Source organism: Haliotis rubra, unplaced genomic scaffold (assembly GCF_003918875.1).
Source record: "Haliotis rubra isolate DU_JTF1 unplaced genomic scaffold, ASM391887v1 Scf1906, whole genome shotgun sequence".
Taxonomy (NCBI): Eukaryota; Metazoa; Mollusca; class Gastropoda; order Lepetellida; family Haliotidae; genus Haliotis; species Haliotis rubra.
The window spans coordinates 52258-71516 of record NW_025765899.1 but is presented as its reverse complement, the minus strand read 5'-3'; the positions used below and the strand labels follow the sequence as shown (position 1 = coordinate 71516).

The following is a 19259-nucleotide window of genomic DNA, read 5'->3' as shown; positions in this document are numbered from 1 at the left end:
ACAGTTTGACAACTGGTTTAACCAGGAATCAATATCGAGCACTCAAAGCATGCCATGTCTAACACAGGTCCATATATACATAAAATCACCATTCAAACCTTCGAACAACTGTACTCTGTCTCAAAACATTTTATTTGAACAAATTTCAAACATTTGCTCATGTAACAACAGAATCACCACAATGTCACAACTCAGGATAAGGTAGGGACTCCAAACCAAACTGACTAGGGAATTGTCTTTGATAACCAATACTGAGGCACACTTCAGATTGACAGATAGATTTTGTACTGAGATCTGGACAGGGTTACACAATAAGCCCAGTGCCTACATCTACATACACAATAAGCCCAGTGCCTACATCTACTTACACAATAAGCCCAGTGCCTACATTTACGTACACAATAAGCCCAGTGCCTACATTTACGTACACAATAAGCCCAGTGCCTACATCTACGTACACAATAAGCCCAGTGCCTACATCTACGTACACAATAAGCCCAGTGCCTACAACTACGTACACAATAAGCCCAGTACCTACATCTACGTACACAATAAGCCCAGTGCCTACATCTACGTACACAATAAGCCCAGTGCCTACAACTACGTACACAATATATATATATATAAGCTCAGTGCCTACATCTATGTACACTGTCAGCTACTTACTTAAGAAGGTATCACTACAACACAATATTGGAACACTTAGATATAGGAAACAACATCAAAATATTACACAAAAAAGCTCAACAGCACCCAATACCATGTAATCTCTTTCACATATTCAAACAAATTATTTAATCCTTCTACTTACATGTCACAATACTGTTCAGGAAAACATAATGATATATAACCACTTGGTATATCAATAGGAAATGTTTAAAAATGGGGTGTTTTACACGTACTGTCAATGTTCTGACAAGTGGGATGATTCACAAGGTTCAATGTTCTGACAAGTGGGATGATTCACAAGGTACATCAGAAACCAATGAGTTTTGTGAAATCTCAATACCAACACATCTCACTCACTGACTCGCTTCAACAGCTGATCCTCTATTATTGTGTAAACACATACACAGCCATGATTACTACAATAACTCAGGCAGGACCTGTAATTACATGAGGTACATGAAGTATATGACCCGTCCTAATAAACTTAAATATGTGTGTGACAGCTACACACAAAGAAACAAGAATATTTTTATGTATAACACCATTATAACAGTGTTCATATTACATCACAAGATGTCCACTTAGTATTGGACGAATGCCCACAGTGATGCAGGTGAAACCCACGAGCAGGGTATGGGGCTGTACAAACCAGGAAACAATCAGGGCAAACTGGGCTGCATACCAACAATCACGTTTTCATTGTCCCCATGTGTTGAAACTCTGCACAATGAATGGCGGCACCTTACATGACTGTGTCCCTGGCATAACCTCAGCATGAGTTGTGAGTCCAATGTCATGACACACTAGACATCCACATTTAGTCAGGAATCTCACAATGTCTTAGAGGGCATTAAGAAGCTGAAACTGTTCTCCATGTCTTGGAACTCACATACTGCTACAGAAAGGGACAAGTGAAAGGGGATACTCATGTTACTTCACTTTCTCATTCCTGTGTGCCATGGTTCACAGTTATTTACATCTTAAATGAAATACATGACTAGTACATGTAAAACAGTTGACACCTATCTCAGTCAGACATTCTGACAAAATTAAAAAACTTCAAATTGACCATTAATCAGAAAGATCACACTTGTAATATCAGAAAGATCACACTTGTAATTATAACAATACATAATGTTTGAGGAACAGACATTGAGACAAAAAAAACATGGTCTTTTTTTATTGAATAATGGCTTGTACTTGTTTTCTGCAATTTCTTAGAAGTATTCCCACACTATCACAGTGGTGGACAGCAGAATTGGGACTCCAACCCTGTCCTTCGGTGTGCAGATTGTGATTATGAAGATAGTGTAACATGTTTAACTTGTGAAATTGGTCATCAGTTCATAGCTACAGCAGCTACTGCAACCTGATCTATCACTACAGTGTGAACTCATGCTACTGGGTGAAGACAACCCGACTGTGGATCGGATTGAGACACATGGCACACTTGTACATAGTGGTAACTGGAGATGAGTAGGTCTCCACATGTTGCCTAATGTTAAAAGATATGAGTGGATTGCAAATGAGAATGCACTTTCCATTTCAATATTCAGTCATGTTTTAACATAATAAAATAACAGATATTTTATAAAGCAACTGGGAAACTTATTCTATGCATATTGGTGTCACTGTTTACACCAAGAATAAATCTAAATATTTCCTATTTATTTAGTATCACAAAGTGAGAGAATTTTTTGTCTACTGAACTGCAAAACTACTGAATTTCAACACTGTAGACATGTTCTAATGGTGTCTTGGCTTGACAAGAGAATATTAAATACCGATACAGTCTGCATGTGCCTCAATACATTTAGTATGTAAAACGTGTAGTTTCCATCTATCAAGTCAAAGGTATCACAATATAGTAATGTCCATCAAACATAAAATTTTCATTCTGTGTGTGTAAAGATTAAAAGTACCTATGTAGACCTTTAATTTTATAATTCACCTTTGAGTAGGATCTAAGCTCCTCATTTAAATATTTATGAGTGAATTATCTGCCAAATTACAGTTCATCTTAACATATATAATCTTAATAAAATGTTTAAGCTTGCAAGCAGTAATTTAATATTTTAGTAATGCTATTCATAATGTTTTTAAAGATACAACCATTACATCCACAAGTCGATGTATGATAACATACCTTCACAGCTGTATACTAATTAACTGTTGAATAGACCGGGTCAGTCTGACCTTCAGTCTGACATGTGAGAGGCCTGTGTTGATTACTTATCACCACTGTTGAAATAAATTACTCAAAAAGTAATGATAACACAATTTACTCGGATGTGCTACCTGAATTTCATGATCATAATAATGTCAATAACAGAACAGTATTTTTCACCAAATACTGCCAAAGAAAATCGACAGATAATTTAAAAAAACAAATTTCAAACATATCAGTTTTTTGTTACAATTTCCAATATGAAATCCATCAATCTGTCCAATTAACAACAGTTTCTTGTAATACCATGGCAAAGGACATCATGTTATGACTGGTTCAAGTCTCAGGTCGCAGTGACCCAGACATGCATACACAACACAGTTATCGTCAGAAACTGGTGTTTTCACTGGAACAGTAACACATCTGTAAATATTGCCTCTAAAATAACACACACTCCCACAAAATACAGGAACCAAGTCTTCCCCTTGGGTAAGTCTCCTTTTCGTATAAACAGGATCTGAAAAAAAAGACAATATCGTTAGATTAATCTTTCAGCTTCATCAGTACCTGTTTATTGTTTTATTAACGTAACAATGTTCTTTCAGGGGTGTTTTTTTCTGTATTTTGTTGTAAGCACTATATAATCATGAGTGATTAAGCTCCAGGACGAAAGAACATTTTGCCATATATGTACACCTGAAAATAGGTTTCCTCAACTAGAATGTATACCATATATTTCTATACAAGGTGAAACCATACACCTGTTGAAAGTGTAACAAAAACAAAAATTGATCCTCTAATGATATGTTTGTCCAGTTTCCAAGGTAACAGTTACTTCACAGTCCTCTGCATTATTGCCTCTGCTTTTCTGCATCACATGTACATCTGGAGAAACATTTATAGTCCTAATTTTCAGTACCCATGAATATCCAGCAGAGGCCCTGATAAGCTGCTTATCCGGGTAAAATACGCATAGAATTATGCATTGAAAAATAATTGTTGCGTACCAATTACGCATTTAAAATGTTTAAAACAAATGCGTACAGAATATATTTATATAAATCGCTTGCATAATGAAAAAGACATCGATTGCTATCGAACAAGTGTTGTACTGTTAGCATAGGACAAGTGCTGTACTGTCAGTATAGGATGAGTGATTTTTTATGAAATCATTTCCATTATATTTAAGTTGGTTTTGATTAGGTATGACATAAGGATGTACATACCTGCTTAGTAAACTTACTCAATGGCATATACTTAGGTGAGTAAAATGACTGAAATACGCACATATTTGAAAGCCGTGGGTAACGGAAAATGAAATACCCACTCAACATTCATAATACCGACTCCCAAAAAATACAGTGGGTACAGTACCCACATGAGCTAAATCTTATCTGGAGCTCTGATCCAGGTTAGAACTGGTCTCCAGCAGCCCATGCTTGTCGTAAGTGGCAACTAATGGGATCAGGTGGTCAGGCTCTCTGGCTTGGTTGACACATGTCATTGTATCATAATTGCATAGAGTGTTACTCATGCTGTTGATCACTGGATTCTCTGGTCCAGAATCAATTATTTACAGACCGTCATCATATCATAACAAACAAAGAAACAAAACTAATTTTTCAGCAGTGAACATTACAACAGACACTTTTCAAAAAGAGGATACAATATGTAAATATTTCAAAAACAGATTGATTGATATTCAGGATTTTGAAAGTACTTACCATACAAATCTCAATGATAACAAAACCAACGAGACTGATGCCAAGCATAAAATACATAGAGCCTGCCGTTTCCATTATGATACCTCGATAGATACTCAGTATGAGACTGATCTGAAAGTAGAGAAAACAGTCATCTACACTGGAATATTTGATGTTCAAAACAGATGAAATATAAACCTTTAAAGCTTCAACCACTGCATAATTCATTAATTGTTTCACCAACAAAACTCTGAGTATTATAATATCACAGAACTATTTGCCTACTTCTGTTAAATGAAAATACAACAAGTATAATGTAACGTTGTGTATACAGTATGTACACAACACAACAATTTTTAGTTTTTACATGAATAACTACACCAAAAAAATACTGAAGTAAGTCCTTATAAATATATATATATGAACAATTCTAACTTCATAGGATTGCTTATTTCATGATTAACATAAAAGTTTTAGACAACAGTACAATATCATCGGCATCACAAACCACATAAATAAAACACAAGACACCCCTCCTCCAATCCACTTATCAAACAATCAGGAAATGATATACAGTGGACAATGCCCTATAAAATATGGAAATGTATATGAAAATCATTCTTAGTTACCCAATCAAGGCACAAACAGTGCTCTTCAACATTACAACTTTGTCAGAACATGAAATATCATGCTGGAATGAAAAACTAGGAGGGTGTATGTATGTACTTACCAGTACCATGAGAACCACAGTTACAACAAACAATATCTGCATGAGGCGCTGAAAGAATAAGTTATATGTTGAAGTGAATACCATTTCATTTAAAGAAAATAATGTAGTATTTCAAAACCATAATACTGTATTTGACACATTAATCCCCCTGACCAACTTTTGTACCAAGCTGTAAGTAATCTTTAAAAGTGATCCCAACTGAGACTGATCGTGTGGTCAGGCTCGATGATTTTGGTTGATGTCATCATATCCAAATTGGGTAGACTGACGATCATGATATCAATCACTGGATTGTTTATTTCCTACAGACCACCGTCATACACTGTACAGCGTTGTGTGCCTTCCGTTAAAGCAGAAACCATATAATTATATGGTCTCTGGTTAAAGCACCAACATGTACACATGACAACATGACAGTTTCTTCAACCGTTTTTTTCAGTGACAGCAGAGACTATATAATAGATTATTATGGTCTCTGATGACAGTTATTGCGTAAATAAATAACAAGCAGCAGATATTTGGGGGTACAGGCTATCCATTACCTTGAGTTATTTTGCAATTGATTGTTCTCAATTTCACACAAAAAAAGACTAATTATTATTGATATATACGCCAGTTTGTTATGAACACAACAAGCTAAGGTATTTACATCAACTAATGTATTTGAGAAAGTGAAATAGATTTTGCAACTTTCGTAAGCTCATGTGACATTTACTTCCGACATCATGCCACAGATATGTTTACTGTTCAACTTGTTACCGCTTTAGGAGACTGTGAACTATCATGGTAGATTGCAGCTGGGTCACTGGCTGGTGTACTTGATGTTTGTCTTCCTGTAAGAATCGATGACCTTTCGTCCGACATTGTGCGAATCTTTAAATCAAGCTAAATATCACAAATTATAATGACTTTCAGCGATACTTCCGTGTTGACACAAACCCTCGTGCCTCGTCTGCTACAGATGAATGGATGTTATGCGAGCTGTGATTGGATAAGCTCGGACAATCAACCAATCAACATAAATGTAACAGAATTCTGTCGTGGCAGTGGTCATATGACATCAAGATGGCGGACCCTAGCAGTACAACCCCAGTTCGTCCTGCTTCAACGCAGTCTAGTTCACCAACAACAACAGATACCTCAGCGATATACTATGACATTTCACCAACCATTGTAAGTATATTCGTTCTAACTGTCTACTTTAACTGTCATAATACGCTGTGGCCATGCGTCATGCATGATGCACATGACCGGTGTCCATTTCTCTATCACGCGCCTTCAACAGTTTAAGGATTGTCAGGCGCTTCATGTAATACTGAGGTGTGTTTTTCTCTCTGAGACTAGATTTATTATTTTATTTCTTTTCAAATATATTCCGTACTTATTTAATATTGTGTCTTGGGGGGATTCATATTCAACCAAACAGTCTTTCTTTTTTTCCCGCTAAAATAATGGAAATTGTCATTGGTTTTTTATGGGTAACATATAAGTATTACGCACATTGCCAAGATGTGAGTGTGTTCCCTAAAACTAGACAAATTATACTTATATTCACATAAAAGGATCACATTTGAAGACAATGCATCTATGTGAAAGATATCTGAATGAAAAAGAAAGTTTGTCATGTTAATTCCCACAATTGTTCATTTGCAATTCTTGGATATATAATCTCAATGTTTATGGACAATTAATCATTCGCTTTTGGATTTCAGTTATTTAGCAAATCATATTGAAAAGTCACATTTATCAAATGATATCTACAATAGGAAAGCCACCATACACCTGTTGCCATGAATACTGTCACTTCTATACCGATAGATAGAACCCTTCATAATGCATTGATCCGTACATCCAGCTGTTGCTAATGGTTAAACTGGACCTAAATGTTTGGTTTATTGGAAATATACAGTACTAGTGGTCTGGAATATTTTTATCCATACTATTATTTTACAATAATCTTGTCCCAAATTGTTTACCTGGCTAAAAGTGATCGAGGTTATGCCATGGCCTGTTTGTCTGTCTCCAAATATAGATACCTGCCCCTGCTACTCTGTAGCCATGAATCAATAGGAAATTGAGTGTACAATGTCACTGTCAATGCAAAGCACCTGCATGGACTGTAGAAATTTGATGTTTCGTCCTAGATATCAAATGAAAGTACTCTGTCTGGCACTCGGTATTAAGGTGATAAGACAAGGAATGGTTTCCACATACTTGGTATACTGTTTGTGGGTGGGCGGTGTAACAGGTGGGATGGTACCTCAGTTGGTTAGCACCATAAATCAGCATTACTTGACCATTAAAAGCATGCTCTTTTTTATATATTTGCAATAATCTTGAACATGACGTTTAAAGCTCAAATCATTTCACCTCACCTCACCTCACCTTTTTTGGTTTAAGGATATTTGTGATTTTGATTTCAACCAGTCTAGTGTTTGTTTTATAATAAGATATTTAAACTACAGGTGAACTACAAAATGAAATGTTCTGTGTTCAAGTTTTGATGTTTTAAATTCATTTATTTTGTACTTGCATATCAAGAATAATTAGAATGTATCTCTTTTCATTGCAGGTGTTTGTGGTCCGAATGTTCAATGTCATTGTGCTGATCATGGTTGCGGTAAGCTTTCATGTCTTAATAGGAGATGGGACATTTAGTATTTTCTGCATATCAATATGTGGTATATGTGTATCTATATCACAAGGACATTGTTAGGAAAACTGCACATATTGTCGCGTAAATTGTATTTTTCAAGATCTATTCAGAATGTTTGTTACACAGTCATCTTGGTATGAGTGATATTCAACTACAGTGAGCTGTGTATCTTTCCACAACAGATTGCCTTTATCCTGTGCCTTGTACAAGCCAACACAGCCAACAAGTCCTACTATCTATTAGCCTGCAACATTGTCAGTAAGTAATATAATAATGGGGCTGAAATAAATGTGTTAAATAGAAGTGAACATACTGTTATACATGTTTATAATTGGTCATATGCACTGACAGATGCTGTGTGTTGTTAATGACATATCCAGAGCTACAGATAACCTTTTGGGTCATTGAGTTATGTACTCGCTTGTGTTCATCTCAATTGGGTATCCTAATTTTTCTTTGAGTAACCAAATAAATTGTACTCACCTCACTCAAACTCAATTGGGTATTTTGCCATTTTCCATTAATTATAAAAATATAATAAAGTTTAAATGTTAGTGTTTGTTATTTATATTTGATCTGTACTAGAGGAACGATAAGAAAGACTGCAAGTTGTCAAGTTCATGTCCTGAAATAGAACCTCTCAGTATACCTCATTTATTTTATCTATCCACCGGATGCATAAGGTTTGATTTGACATTTTCAGGTGTACACATGTAAGATCACATTTATTGAGTAATTCTCAAAATTCAAGCATACTTGTATGCAATAGACTTAATAGGAATTGAGTTTTCACATAAATATTTAATGTAGTTAAAAGATAAGTTAAGTAAAATAAATTGATCATCAATTTGTAATGTTGACATGCATGAACCAAGTCAACGAGCCTCATCACCTGATCCTATTAGTCATGTATTACAACAACATATTTTTGCTGAAGATCAATTCTAGATGTAAAGTTATTACTGTGTACTGTTGGTTGAAGCCATGTGTTTCAGTGATGGTATAAACATCAATATCATCAAGGTCTTGTTTGTGCATGAGTCTGATTGGTGCAGTGTCTTGCATATTTCTTTGTATTGCTCTCACACTGATGAACTAATCAGGAACTAATCACGCTAATCACTTGTTTCTTATATTTCAGTCAGCAGTTTTGTTGGAGTAGTAGTGGTAAGTTTATATAAAACTGTTTTGCATTGTAATTAAAAATATTGATTTCCAAACAACTGTAACACCTGTTGGCATGCCATATTGTCAGTAAGTAACAAGTGGATAGATAAAGGGCTGAAGTAAATATGTTAAATGATAGTGAAAAAACAACATTAAAATAAAGCATGTACAAGTCATATCAGTTTAAGACAAGATATACCATATTTAGAAAGATGATTTGTATACTAGTACATGGTACAGAAAGAAAACTGATGTGACATTGAGTTATGCCATATTTTCAACTTTTGTCTTCTCTCATTTAAATTGTAATGTGATTTTCTAAAAAAATGATCTGGAAAGATATTTTGTGTTCCTATTAGTATTATAGTGTTAATATGTTTTAACTCCATAGTTTGAGTGCTATTATATACGCAAGGCTGTTTTTCCAGTCTGACATTCAGTCATAGTTGTAGCATATCATCTGTCTACAGTTTACAAGGTTTATGATTCTTTATCACTTAAATTTATGGGATGTAATATCAATGTTCTTACTTCTCTTTCAGAATTGGTGGTATCGAAGTGGAGACTTGGTAAGCATTTTTTTGTCTTCAACGGTTTGTGTTTTAGAGTTTCAAATTATGCCTGTTAACTGAAGAATATGCATGGATAAGGAGGGAAGTACTAAGTCATCCTTGCATCCTTCTGTGTTTCTAAGCTTACATGGGCCGATGGGGCAGCCTAACGGTTAAAGCATTGGCTCGTCACACCGAAGACCCAGGTTCAATACCCTACATGGGAACAGTGTGTGAAGCCCATTTCTGGTGTCCCCTGTCGTGATATTGCTGGACTAAAAGTGGTGTGAAACCCAACTCACTCACTAAGCGTGTGTTGGAAGTCAGACAAGTCAACCAGATTCTATTGGACAGATCCTGTACATGTGAGAGTCTGTACAAATAAAATCTGTGGATGTTTGATTCTCAATTCAGTTGTAGCATGCCTGTTGTATTTAGCTGACATTTCAGATACTGAAACATTCTAAATACCTCTTTCAGGTGTTCATACAGTTACTAAGCTTTTATGGACCGCCTCAGTGGTGTAGTGGTTAGAAGCGTCCGCCCGAGAGCCCGGAAGGTCGCTGGTTCGATCCCGACCGCGTCATACTAAAAGATGTTAAAATATGGTACTTGTTGGTCCCTGCCTGGTGCTCGGCATTAAGGGGTACAACGAGGACTGGTCGGCTCGGAGTGAGTATAATGTGTGTGAGTGGGGTATTCATGCTTAACTGTGGCATGGTATCTCAGTGAGCTAGTACTATTAAACCAGCTTAAGTCTGGGCTAGTACACCAAGCCACACATACACACGCTTGCACGTTGTCATATGAGCGAAATATTCTTAAGTGTGACGTTAAACCCCATTTCACCTCACCTCACATCCTTAGTTTTCAGATGGACCAAGGTAAATCTCTATTGACAAAATGGATGGAAGTAAGTGCTTCCTGTTCACAGCATGCTGTTGTGCAAAGCGGTCTTCCTACCAATGTGGTCTTAACTGCCGTAACATCAGCTGATGACAGTTATAGTGCTAAGGTTGTTTTGTACAACAGCACCTCGGTCCCAAATATTAACCATATATGTAATAACTTGTTGTCAATACCTTAATATACTCACGTGTTTCAGGGTGTGGAGAAGTACTGGTACATTGTCTTGGTGGGCGTTGTCATCCCTCATACAGACCATTACAACAGACATCTACGTGTTCCGACCCGAGCCTGAAAATATGTCTGGGCTGTCCACTGCTAAACCAGTTATAAACGGAACAACACGCATGGCTTCACTTGGGTAACCATATCCAACGTCACTTCCAACAAATCTCTCGATGTCTATCACAACACTCCTCCTGCAATGCCAATGGTGCTGGATGCTTTCTAACTTTCTCTTGACACTTGCATGGACAATTTTGGACTAGTTTGGTTTCATTACTTTCAGAAGACTCATTTTCCAATACAAATTGGAGCAGCCGATATACTCAAATATATATTCATTCAGGGTTAATATGTCAAATACTGGGGCACAGTAATCTGTACATGTTAGACAAGAACATATCGGACAGGTGTAAAGGGGGTTTCCCTCTCATATATTTTTCTGAAAAGCATAAATTGTGAAATATGTGAAAAGTATTTAAGATTTTTTTATGCATGTATATTTTGTTAATTTTCTGAAATCAAAATAACTAATTTTCAAATCAAAAGTATGAGGGTAAAGTGTCCTCATAATATTGATATTTCTTGAAAATGCAATTATTTATACCTGATTTCTCGCATGCCCCAATACAAGGGCTCATTTGCTCCAATAAATTGGCCTGTTTATAACGACTTGCAGGCAAGTACTTGAATGCTCAAAAGCAATTACTAATGGAAACTCAAAGAATGTTTTCAATCCCCATTTTACCTAGATAGCATATATGATGGACCCTATCTTTTCACTGGACTGATCCATGTCTGTTATTCACTCAGTATGTCTGTAGGACAGACTCTTAGGTTGACACTGTCATAGTTTGCCTGTTGTACATCTGTTGCATCTTGTCTTTGTCTTTCTTTGGCCTGTACTGGCTAGCTTAACAGTTATTGCCATATTTTAGCGGTATTTACAAAATTACTCAGTCATTCGTTAAATTAATGAAACAGAATTAATTATGATACTTAATTAGCTATTCACCGATGTGTCCAGCCGTTCACTGCTGCCGATCATGTTTTTATATAGCGGCGGAAGGGAATCATGGCGGTTTAAATAGATGTTTTCTCACAACTAACTGTAACAGCAACAGCAACTGTAACAGTTAGTTTTACAGTAAATTGATAGGGAATGAAACAATTAATTACTTGTGAACCTGAACTTGCTATTATACAGGTCGCTGACATTCCCCCCCCCCTGACTAAGTCAAAAAAAAATTATAGGGTTCATAACTTTATCTTTAACTTTTCTTATGTTATGTTACTTGCCGTGAAGAAATTTCTTTTGCTGTCCTGTATTGTTGTCAAATACCATAGGAAAAAATACCGGAATTGTAATTGACCGGAACTGCGTATGTGTGATACTGATGTATTGGCGATAACTGTTACGCGGCAATAACTGTTCGCTAGCCAGCATAATTATATTCTGATAGTATGCACACGAGCATAGAATATTATTTAACGGGCTTGCCTTTTTCACAAACACCTGGGGTTATCTCAATTTGTTTTATCCATTTACAGTAAACTGTTTAAGAGGCATTCTAGAAGTTGTAAGTAATAGGAGTGACAAGTCTTTATGGATGATCAACTTCTCTATTGTACAATAACGACGTTTCGGTATAGATGCTTACCGTATATGACCGTCTATAAGCCGAATTTTGAGGACAAAAAAAAGCAGTCTGTAGAAGGGGGTCATCTTATCCATGGGTTATGCTTTCGTCAAACTTTTTTCCAGGGGTAAGAAAACAACATCGTATCACTTCGCGTGAACAAACAACAGAAGACGACTTTGTCAGTAGAGACGTCAAATTTGCAATTAAACATCACTAGACAAAATTATTTACCTTTTAAGTTATAAGTTGTTTTTGCTGGGCATTGTATTATTTGCAGGAATTAAGATTACCGTGTGTATTTGAGCCGGAAATAGCAATCAGCTGTGCACACGCTTCCCGGCGAACTAGTTCAAAGATGCACAATAATATAGCGGGACGAATTCTTACGCAGTCATCAGTAAAATATAATTCAGAACACTATTATTTAACCCAAAGAAATATATCCTAGCATTGTGTAATTTTAGTTACAATTTTGCTCTATAAATTAATTAAGATTAAGATTACCGTGTGTATTTGAGCCGGAAATAACAATCAGCTGTGCACACATTTCCCGGCAAACAAGTTCAAGTATAGATGCTTAGGTAAACGGTATAAGTATCCATACCAAAACGTCGCTATTGTGCAATAATGCAGTATAAGTATCTATACTGAAGCGTCGCTATTGTGCAACAATGCAGTATAAGTATCCATACCAAAACGTGCCGCTATTGTGCAATAATGCAGTATAAGTATGTATACTGAAACATCGCTATTGTGCAATAATGCAGTATAAGTATCCATACCAAAACGTCGCTATTGTGCAATAATGCGGTATAAGTATGTATACTGAAACATCGCTATTGTGCAATAATGCGGTATAAGTATCCATACCAAAACGCGTCGCTATTGTGCAATATTGCAGTATAAGTATGTATACTGAAACATCGCTATTGTGCAATAATGCAGTATAAGTATCCATACCAAAGCGTCGCTATTGTGCAATAATGCAGTATAAGTATCTATACTGAAACATCAGCTATTGTGCAATAATGCGGTGTAAGTATCCATACCGAAATGTTGCTATTGTGCAATAATGCAGTATAAGTATCTATACTGATACATTGCTATTGTGCAATAATGCGTGTAAGTATCCATACCAAACGAAACGTCGCTATTGTGCAATAATGCAGTATAAGTATCTATACTGAAACGCGTTGCTATTGTGCAATAATGCAGTATAAGTATCTATACTGAAGCGTTAAGCTATTGTGCAGTATTGCAGTATAAGTATCTATACTGAAACGTTGCTATTGTACAATTAAGAAGTTCATCCATACCTACCATTTACAGAAAAAGTGTGGTTATAACGAAAAAGGACCGTCAATAGGACCACTGATATTAGTTTGTTATAACATTTTGACACAAAACATTTTCAGCAAGTGAACTGGACCAGAAAACACTTCATTATATACATCTGTTTGCTATGAACTTAAGTTAACTGTAAATAATTTCATTACTATATTTTGCTTTTAAGGCAAATATAATGGAATCATTTTTGCAGATAATGGCAAATTATTCTTTGTTGCAGTTAATATTATCTTATGATCATATAAGTTGTATGCTTCTGTCGAGGGTAATGCGGTCTGATGTACGCCTCTTTGTAGACGTGTCACCCGAGCTGGTAGGCGAGGGATGACACTGCTACAAAGAGGCGTACATACGGTCTGATATGTACGCCTCTTTGTAGCAGTGTCACCCGAGCCGGTAGGCGAGGGATGACACTGCTACAAAGAGGCGTACATCAGACCGTATTACCTGAGGGAGAAGCATACAACGTATTTATCTTACCGCCATGTTAAATGTACAAAATATCATATTATTTTTTGTTAAAGATTGCGACCGACTAAATGACATGTTAACAAAATGGCGTCTGCCTGTCGACTGGATTTTTCAAATCAGTGAAACATATTCTGACAAGCTTAAAACTGCTATAAAAATGGTTGATTATGTTTGAGTTGAGTGTGCAAACCACTCAATGTATAAAATAACTTAAATAAAGCAGTGAAAGTGGGTAAAATAAATCTGTTCAAAGTGAACACAAAAACAGCTGATTGAACGATTTTCGAACTCCGGGCACGGCATGCGTCATGTTATGTCGTCATACGATTGTTAGCGCTTCAGCTTCTCGGCGGAGAGCTTGGCAGTTACCATGGCAGCAGATAATATTTTTTCCAGTTGTCACCCTCCTGGGAGGGGTGACACGGAAACCTTTTAAAGTGTCATTAACCAATGAAATCAAGTATTTTACATGAAGGTAAGATAATATATATCCATCTGTTACTGTGAGTCAGGTGGTACAGTGGATTGACTGCTTTACATGTCACTATCAGTGTGTGGGTTTCATTCTTCATGTGTAACACCAGGATGTGTGTAGCTCATATCTGGTGTCCCTGATTGAATGCTTCTGTAGTGGTGTCAAGTGCAAAGAAAACATCATTTAATCAACCAAGTACATCAGTGTGACTTTAAGGACGTACTCACTTTTGTTTGAAATTTCCAATTATGTATTCTATTTATGATGACTAATTATATATAGTATCATACTTGCAAAATGGTTAGTTTATATGGTCATCACTCTATTGACATGGTTTATCTTGGTGTCTCCGCTGTAATATTTCTTGATCTTGCTGAAAGTATGCATATATATATAAGTATAAATTCAACTCTTGTGATGCAACGCATGTAAGAATATACATGAATATGCTTGTTTTATGATGATGTTTGCTGTATTTTGCTGCACAGCGACTTGTTTCAAAACTAGTTTTCAGGTAAATATTGCTACTGCCTAGGTCTTGGCCCTGTATAAAGGTGTATAATGCTAAAACTCCAGTCCGGCAGTGACAGTCTTTACCTGGATGCTATTTTCTTTTTCGTTACAAGCCCCTGTGTTATGCTGAATTAACCCATAGCTATCTCTGTATGGTAATGATGATATTCACAACTGATTAACTGTCCATCTATGTATTATATTTATGTATTTATTCTATTACTATTTAGATTACATGATTTGTGCTGTGATGCCAAATGAACATGAAGCGTCTTTTTTCTTTTGCATCCTTTTGTAAAATTATACTGTGTTTACAATGTGAAGCCTTATCAGTGTTTCCGTTCTCTGGGATATACCTGAAAATCGCTGGTAAAATTCATTGGGGACCGGTAAATTGAAAGCAAGACGGACCTTCTGTCCGGTAAATAATCATGTATTAAAATTAAAAAATCATGGGTAAGCGAAATGACAGTCTTGGCTGTGCTTTCATGGTCGCCAAAATTGTTATGTTTTGGAAATACCAAGGCTAAAAATAACTTTAACATAAGAACTTACAGAATGATAATATATGACCGTCAAATTTCATTCATGACCGGTAAAATTTTAGGTTGCCAGACACAGTGTCCGATAAATAATTTAGTCAGTGGAAACACTGCTTATCAATTGACTAAGAGTTTATTTTAAGGATATGACAACACAGAGTCTGACATTTGTGGGTTCTTTATCTCTGAGAGTGACATTGTTTTTCAAGTTATGAAATATGTATGCCCAGCAGTCGGTTCTATACATAGACGACATGTCTTGGGTTTCCAGGGGCCAATTATTTTTGGAAAAAAATTCAGTGACTATTGCATGCTAAGTATAAGATCCTGTTGCCTAAAATCCCTGAAGATCTGGGTTACAATTGGTCTTCAGCAACCCATGCTTGTCGTCCCATGTCATCGCATCCCAACTGTGTAGATCGATGCTCATCATGATAATCTAGATTGTCCGGATTGTCTGGTCCAGACTCAATTATTTATGGACCACCACCATATAGCTGGAATATTGCTGAGTGAAGCATTAAACAACAACCAAAGCAGAATGTTGCCTTAAGTGAACCCTTAGGTATCCTATTTCATTAACAGTAATACCAAGTGACAGCGTTATCATCAATATGTCTCTATTTGTCTATTTCCACAGATATTAAAAACTGGTCATGTTCTGGCGTTTATGTTTAGTATTGTGTATGAAACCACAAATACATGTGACAAATAAAAAATTATGAACTTGTGAACATACTTAATGTACACTATGATTTGCAAAGAAAATTTGGTATTAGGCCAGACCAATTTTATTTCTTGTTTTACAGATCTTTGTCCTCAGAAAACCTAAAGGCAGGAGGGAATTTTTTTTTTTTTAAATCACCCGTCAAAGTAATATTCCTTCTAAATACTCAAAGTATTTTACTTTTGGCAATTTTTTAAGTGTATATTGGGCAAAGGACAATAAAAAATAATATTTTTTTGTAAGTTTACATATTTGGCTAAAAAAACCATTAGGATTTAATTTGTTGAGCGGGGGAAAATTAATTTTTATTTTTTTTCTTATTCTTGAAAAAATACGACAGGTGGATCCGAAATATAATTGGTCTGGCCTTAACAAATAAAGTAAGGCTATGATAAAGTTTCAAACTTGCATCACCTGTTAATTAGCCTTGGTGTTGTGACAGTGTATATTCATTTTGATGAACCTCTTTAGTTTCCAAACATATTTATGGGTATCTTATAGGGCACTTACTGAAGAACACTGGCATGATATGTCAAATATTTTGACTTGTATGTACTTCTGCTCTGATCTACTCTCCTCAAATTTCTATTGCTACTTTTGAGAGTACTCTGCTTTAATGCTGCTTGTTGGAGTCACCCACTTCGCCTTTTTTCACCTATGATTACCCTTATAATACTCTCTCTTTGAATTTAAAAAGGTACCTTGTTATTTCTGTGTAATGGGTTATGTATTTTTTCAAGAATGATTATCAGTTGAGTAAGGTAAGAGAGGATGTCGAGAAATGTGAAAGCCTGTCAGTCTGATTATTGTGGCTGCACAGGTAAGGCAAAGTGGACCAGTGATCACACATACCAGGCAATCTGGGTTCTATGTCAAATGGCTGATAGGATCTGTAAGTTGGAATTTTTTTCCTGTAATTTGGGAAAATTAGGCGATGTGGTATACTCCACTCTCTGGAATGGTATGTTATTTTGCTGCTTGTTGTAATACAACCTTGACTGCTCTAACTGATTGCTTTTTGAATGCTGTAGGTTCTGCCCTGGTAGAGGTACGCTTTCTCTTTTCCAAAATATTCTCTCAACATTTGAAACACTTATAATTTCATTTTTCATTGACATTTGTAAATTTATAAGTACTTCTTTCATGACTAAATGTTGTAGTAGTCATGAACCATCTGGTTCCATTAAATGTGAGTTATAAATCTATTTCATGTAATGTAAACAAACTGCAACAAAAAAAAGGGCTGATGGTTGATTTCTTGTTTCAGACATGATCACAACACGACCCTGGGAGCCTGAAGTATTGGACTTACATCAGTTACATTGCCTTGCCACTGCATTTGAAGTCTCCTTCTACCTGCCTGTGGAGAAGCAGAGATTTGCCAAATGTGCAAGATGAATGATAAAGCAATATATAGTAGTGTTTCATTGTAAATAGCATCAAGTTATTATATATAGCAATCTTCATGATATGACTTACATCATGTGTCATAAACAATGTAAAGCTAATCTTTGGTTGGTAGTTTGACGTTGGTAGTTCAAGACATGACTTACATCATGTGTCATAAACAATGTAAAGCAAGTCTTTGGTTGGTAGTTTGACATTGGTAATTCAAGACATGACTTACATCATGTGTCAGAGACAATGTAAAGCAAGTCTTTGGTTGGTTGTTTGACATTGGTAGTTCAAGACATGACTTCCATCATGTGTCATAGACAATGTAAAGCAAGTCTTCGGTTGGTAGTTTGACACTGGTAGTTCAAGACATGACTTACATCATGTGTCATAAACAATGTAAAGCAAGTCTTCGGTTGGTAGTTTGACATTGGTAGTTCAAGACATGACTTACATCATGTGTCATAGACAATGTAAAGCAAGTCTTTCGTTGGTAGTTTGACGTTGGTAGTTCAAGACATGACTTACATCATGTGTCATAAACAATGAAAAGCAAGTCTTTGGTTGGTAGTTAAAGACATGACTTATATCATGTGTCATAAAGAATGTACAGCAAGTCTTCGGTTGGTAGTTCAAGACATGACTTACATCATGTGTCATAAACAATGAAAAGCAAGTCTTTGGTTGGTAGTTCAAGACATGACTTACATCATGTGTCATAAAGAATGTACAGCAAGTCTTTGGTTGGTAGTTTGACATTGGTAGTTCAAGACATGACTTACATCATGTGTCATAAACAATGTAAAGCAAGTCTTCGGTTGGTAGTTTGACATTGGTAGTTCAAGACATGACTTACATCATGTGTCATAAACAATGAAAAGCAAGTCTTTGGTTGGTAGTTCAAGACATGACTTATATCATGTGTCATAAAGAATGTACAGCAAGTCTTCGGTTGGTAGTTCAAGACATGACTTACATCATGTGTCATAAACAATGTAAAGCAAGTCTTCGGTTGGTAGTTTGACATTGGTAGTTCAAGACATGACTTACATCATGTGTCATAAACAATGAAAAGCAAGTCTTTGGTTGGTAGTTCAAGACATGACTTATATCATGTGTCATAAAGAATGTACAGCAAGTCTTCGGTTGGTAGTTCAAGACATGACTTACATCATGTGTCATAAACAATGTAAAGCAAGTCTTCGGTTGGTAGTTTGACATTGGTAGTTCAAGACATGACTTACATCATGTGTCATAAACAATGAAAAGCAAGTCTTTGGTTGGTAGTTAAAGACATGACTTATATCATGTGTCATAAAGAATGTACAGCAAGTCTTTGGTTGGTAGTTTGACATTGGTAGTTCAAGACATGACT

At 36.0% G+C, this 19259-nt stretch overlaps 2 protein-coding genes across 2 annotated transcripts; one reads left to right on the top strand and one right to left on the bottom strand.

Annotated features, from left to right (window-relative positions):
* Nucleotides 1-646: 646 nt before the first annotated feature.
* On the bottom strand, nucleotides 647-6235 carry LOC124274437. Its single transcript, XM_046709802.1, has 4 exons — nucleotides 6029-6235; nucleotides 5270-5317; nucleotides 4561-4671; nucleotides 647-3353 (listed from the first exon to the last, which is right to left on the bottom strand). Exons 1-4 carry the CDS (start codon nucleotides 6131-6133, stop codon nucleotides 3240-3242), a joined length of 378 nt encoding a protein of 125 aa, XP_046565758.1. The 5' UTR covers nucleotides 6134-6235; the 3' UTR covers nucleotides 647-3239.
* Nucleotides 6236-6318: 83 nt separating this feature from the next.
* Nucleotides 6319-18343, top strand: LOC124274436. Its single transcript, XM_046709801.1, has 7 exons — nucleotides 6319-6442; nucleotides 7842-7889; nucleotides 8108-8183; nucleotides 9067-9092; nucleotides 9635-9661; nucleotides 10749-10910; nucleotides 17757-18343. Exons 1-6 carry the CDS (start codon nucleotides 6335-6337, stop codon nucleotides 10842-10844), a joined length of 381 nt encoding a protein of 126 aa, XP_046565757.1. The 5' UTR covers nucleotides 6319-6334; the 3' UTR covers nucleotides 10845-10910; nucleotides 17757-18343.
* Nucleotides 18344-19259: the final 916 nt, after the last annotated feature.

What these genes read in the sequence shown, in the direction of transcription:
- LOC124274437 (XM_046709802.1), bottom strand. Translation starts at nt 6,133, where the DNA reads ATGTCGGACGAAAGGTCATCGATTCTTACAGGAAGACAAACATCAAGT. An exon ending in GTTCACAGTCTCCTAAAGCG is followed by an intron (nt 5,318 to 6,028) that starts GTAACAAGTTGA and finishes TTATTCTTTCAG; the next exon opens with CGCCTCATGCAGATATTGTT. An exon ending in TTATCATTGAGATTTGTATG is followed by an intron (nt 3,354 to 4,560) that starts GTAAGTACTTTC and finishes CTTTTTTTTCAG; the next exon opens with ATCCTGTTTATACGAAAAGG.
- LOC124274436 (XM_046709801.1), top strand. Translation starts at nt 6,335, where the DNA reads ATGGCGGACCCTAGCAGTACAACCCCAGTTCGTCCTGCTTCAACGCAG. An exon ending in TTGTGCTGATCATGGTTGCG is followed by an intron (nt 7,890 to 8,107) that starts GTAAGCTTTCAT and finishes TTTCCACAACAG; the next exon opens with ATTGCCTTTATCCTGTGCCT. An exon ending in GGTATCGAAGTGGAGACTTG is followed by an intron (nt 9,662 to 10,748) that starts GTAAGCATTTTT and finishes CACGTGTTTCAG; the next exon opens with GGTGTGGAGAAGTACTGGTA.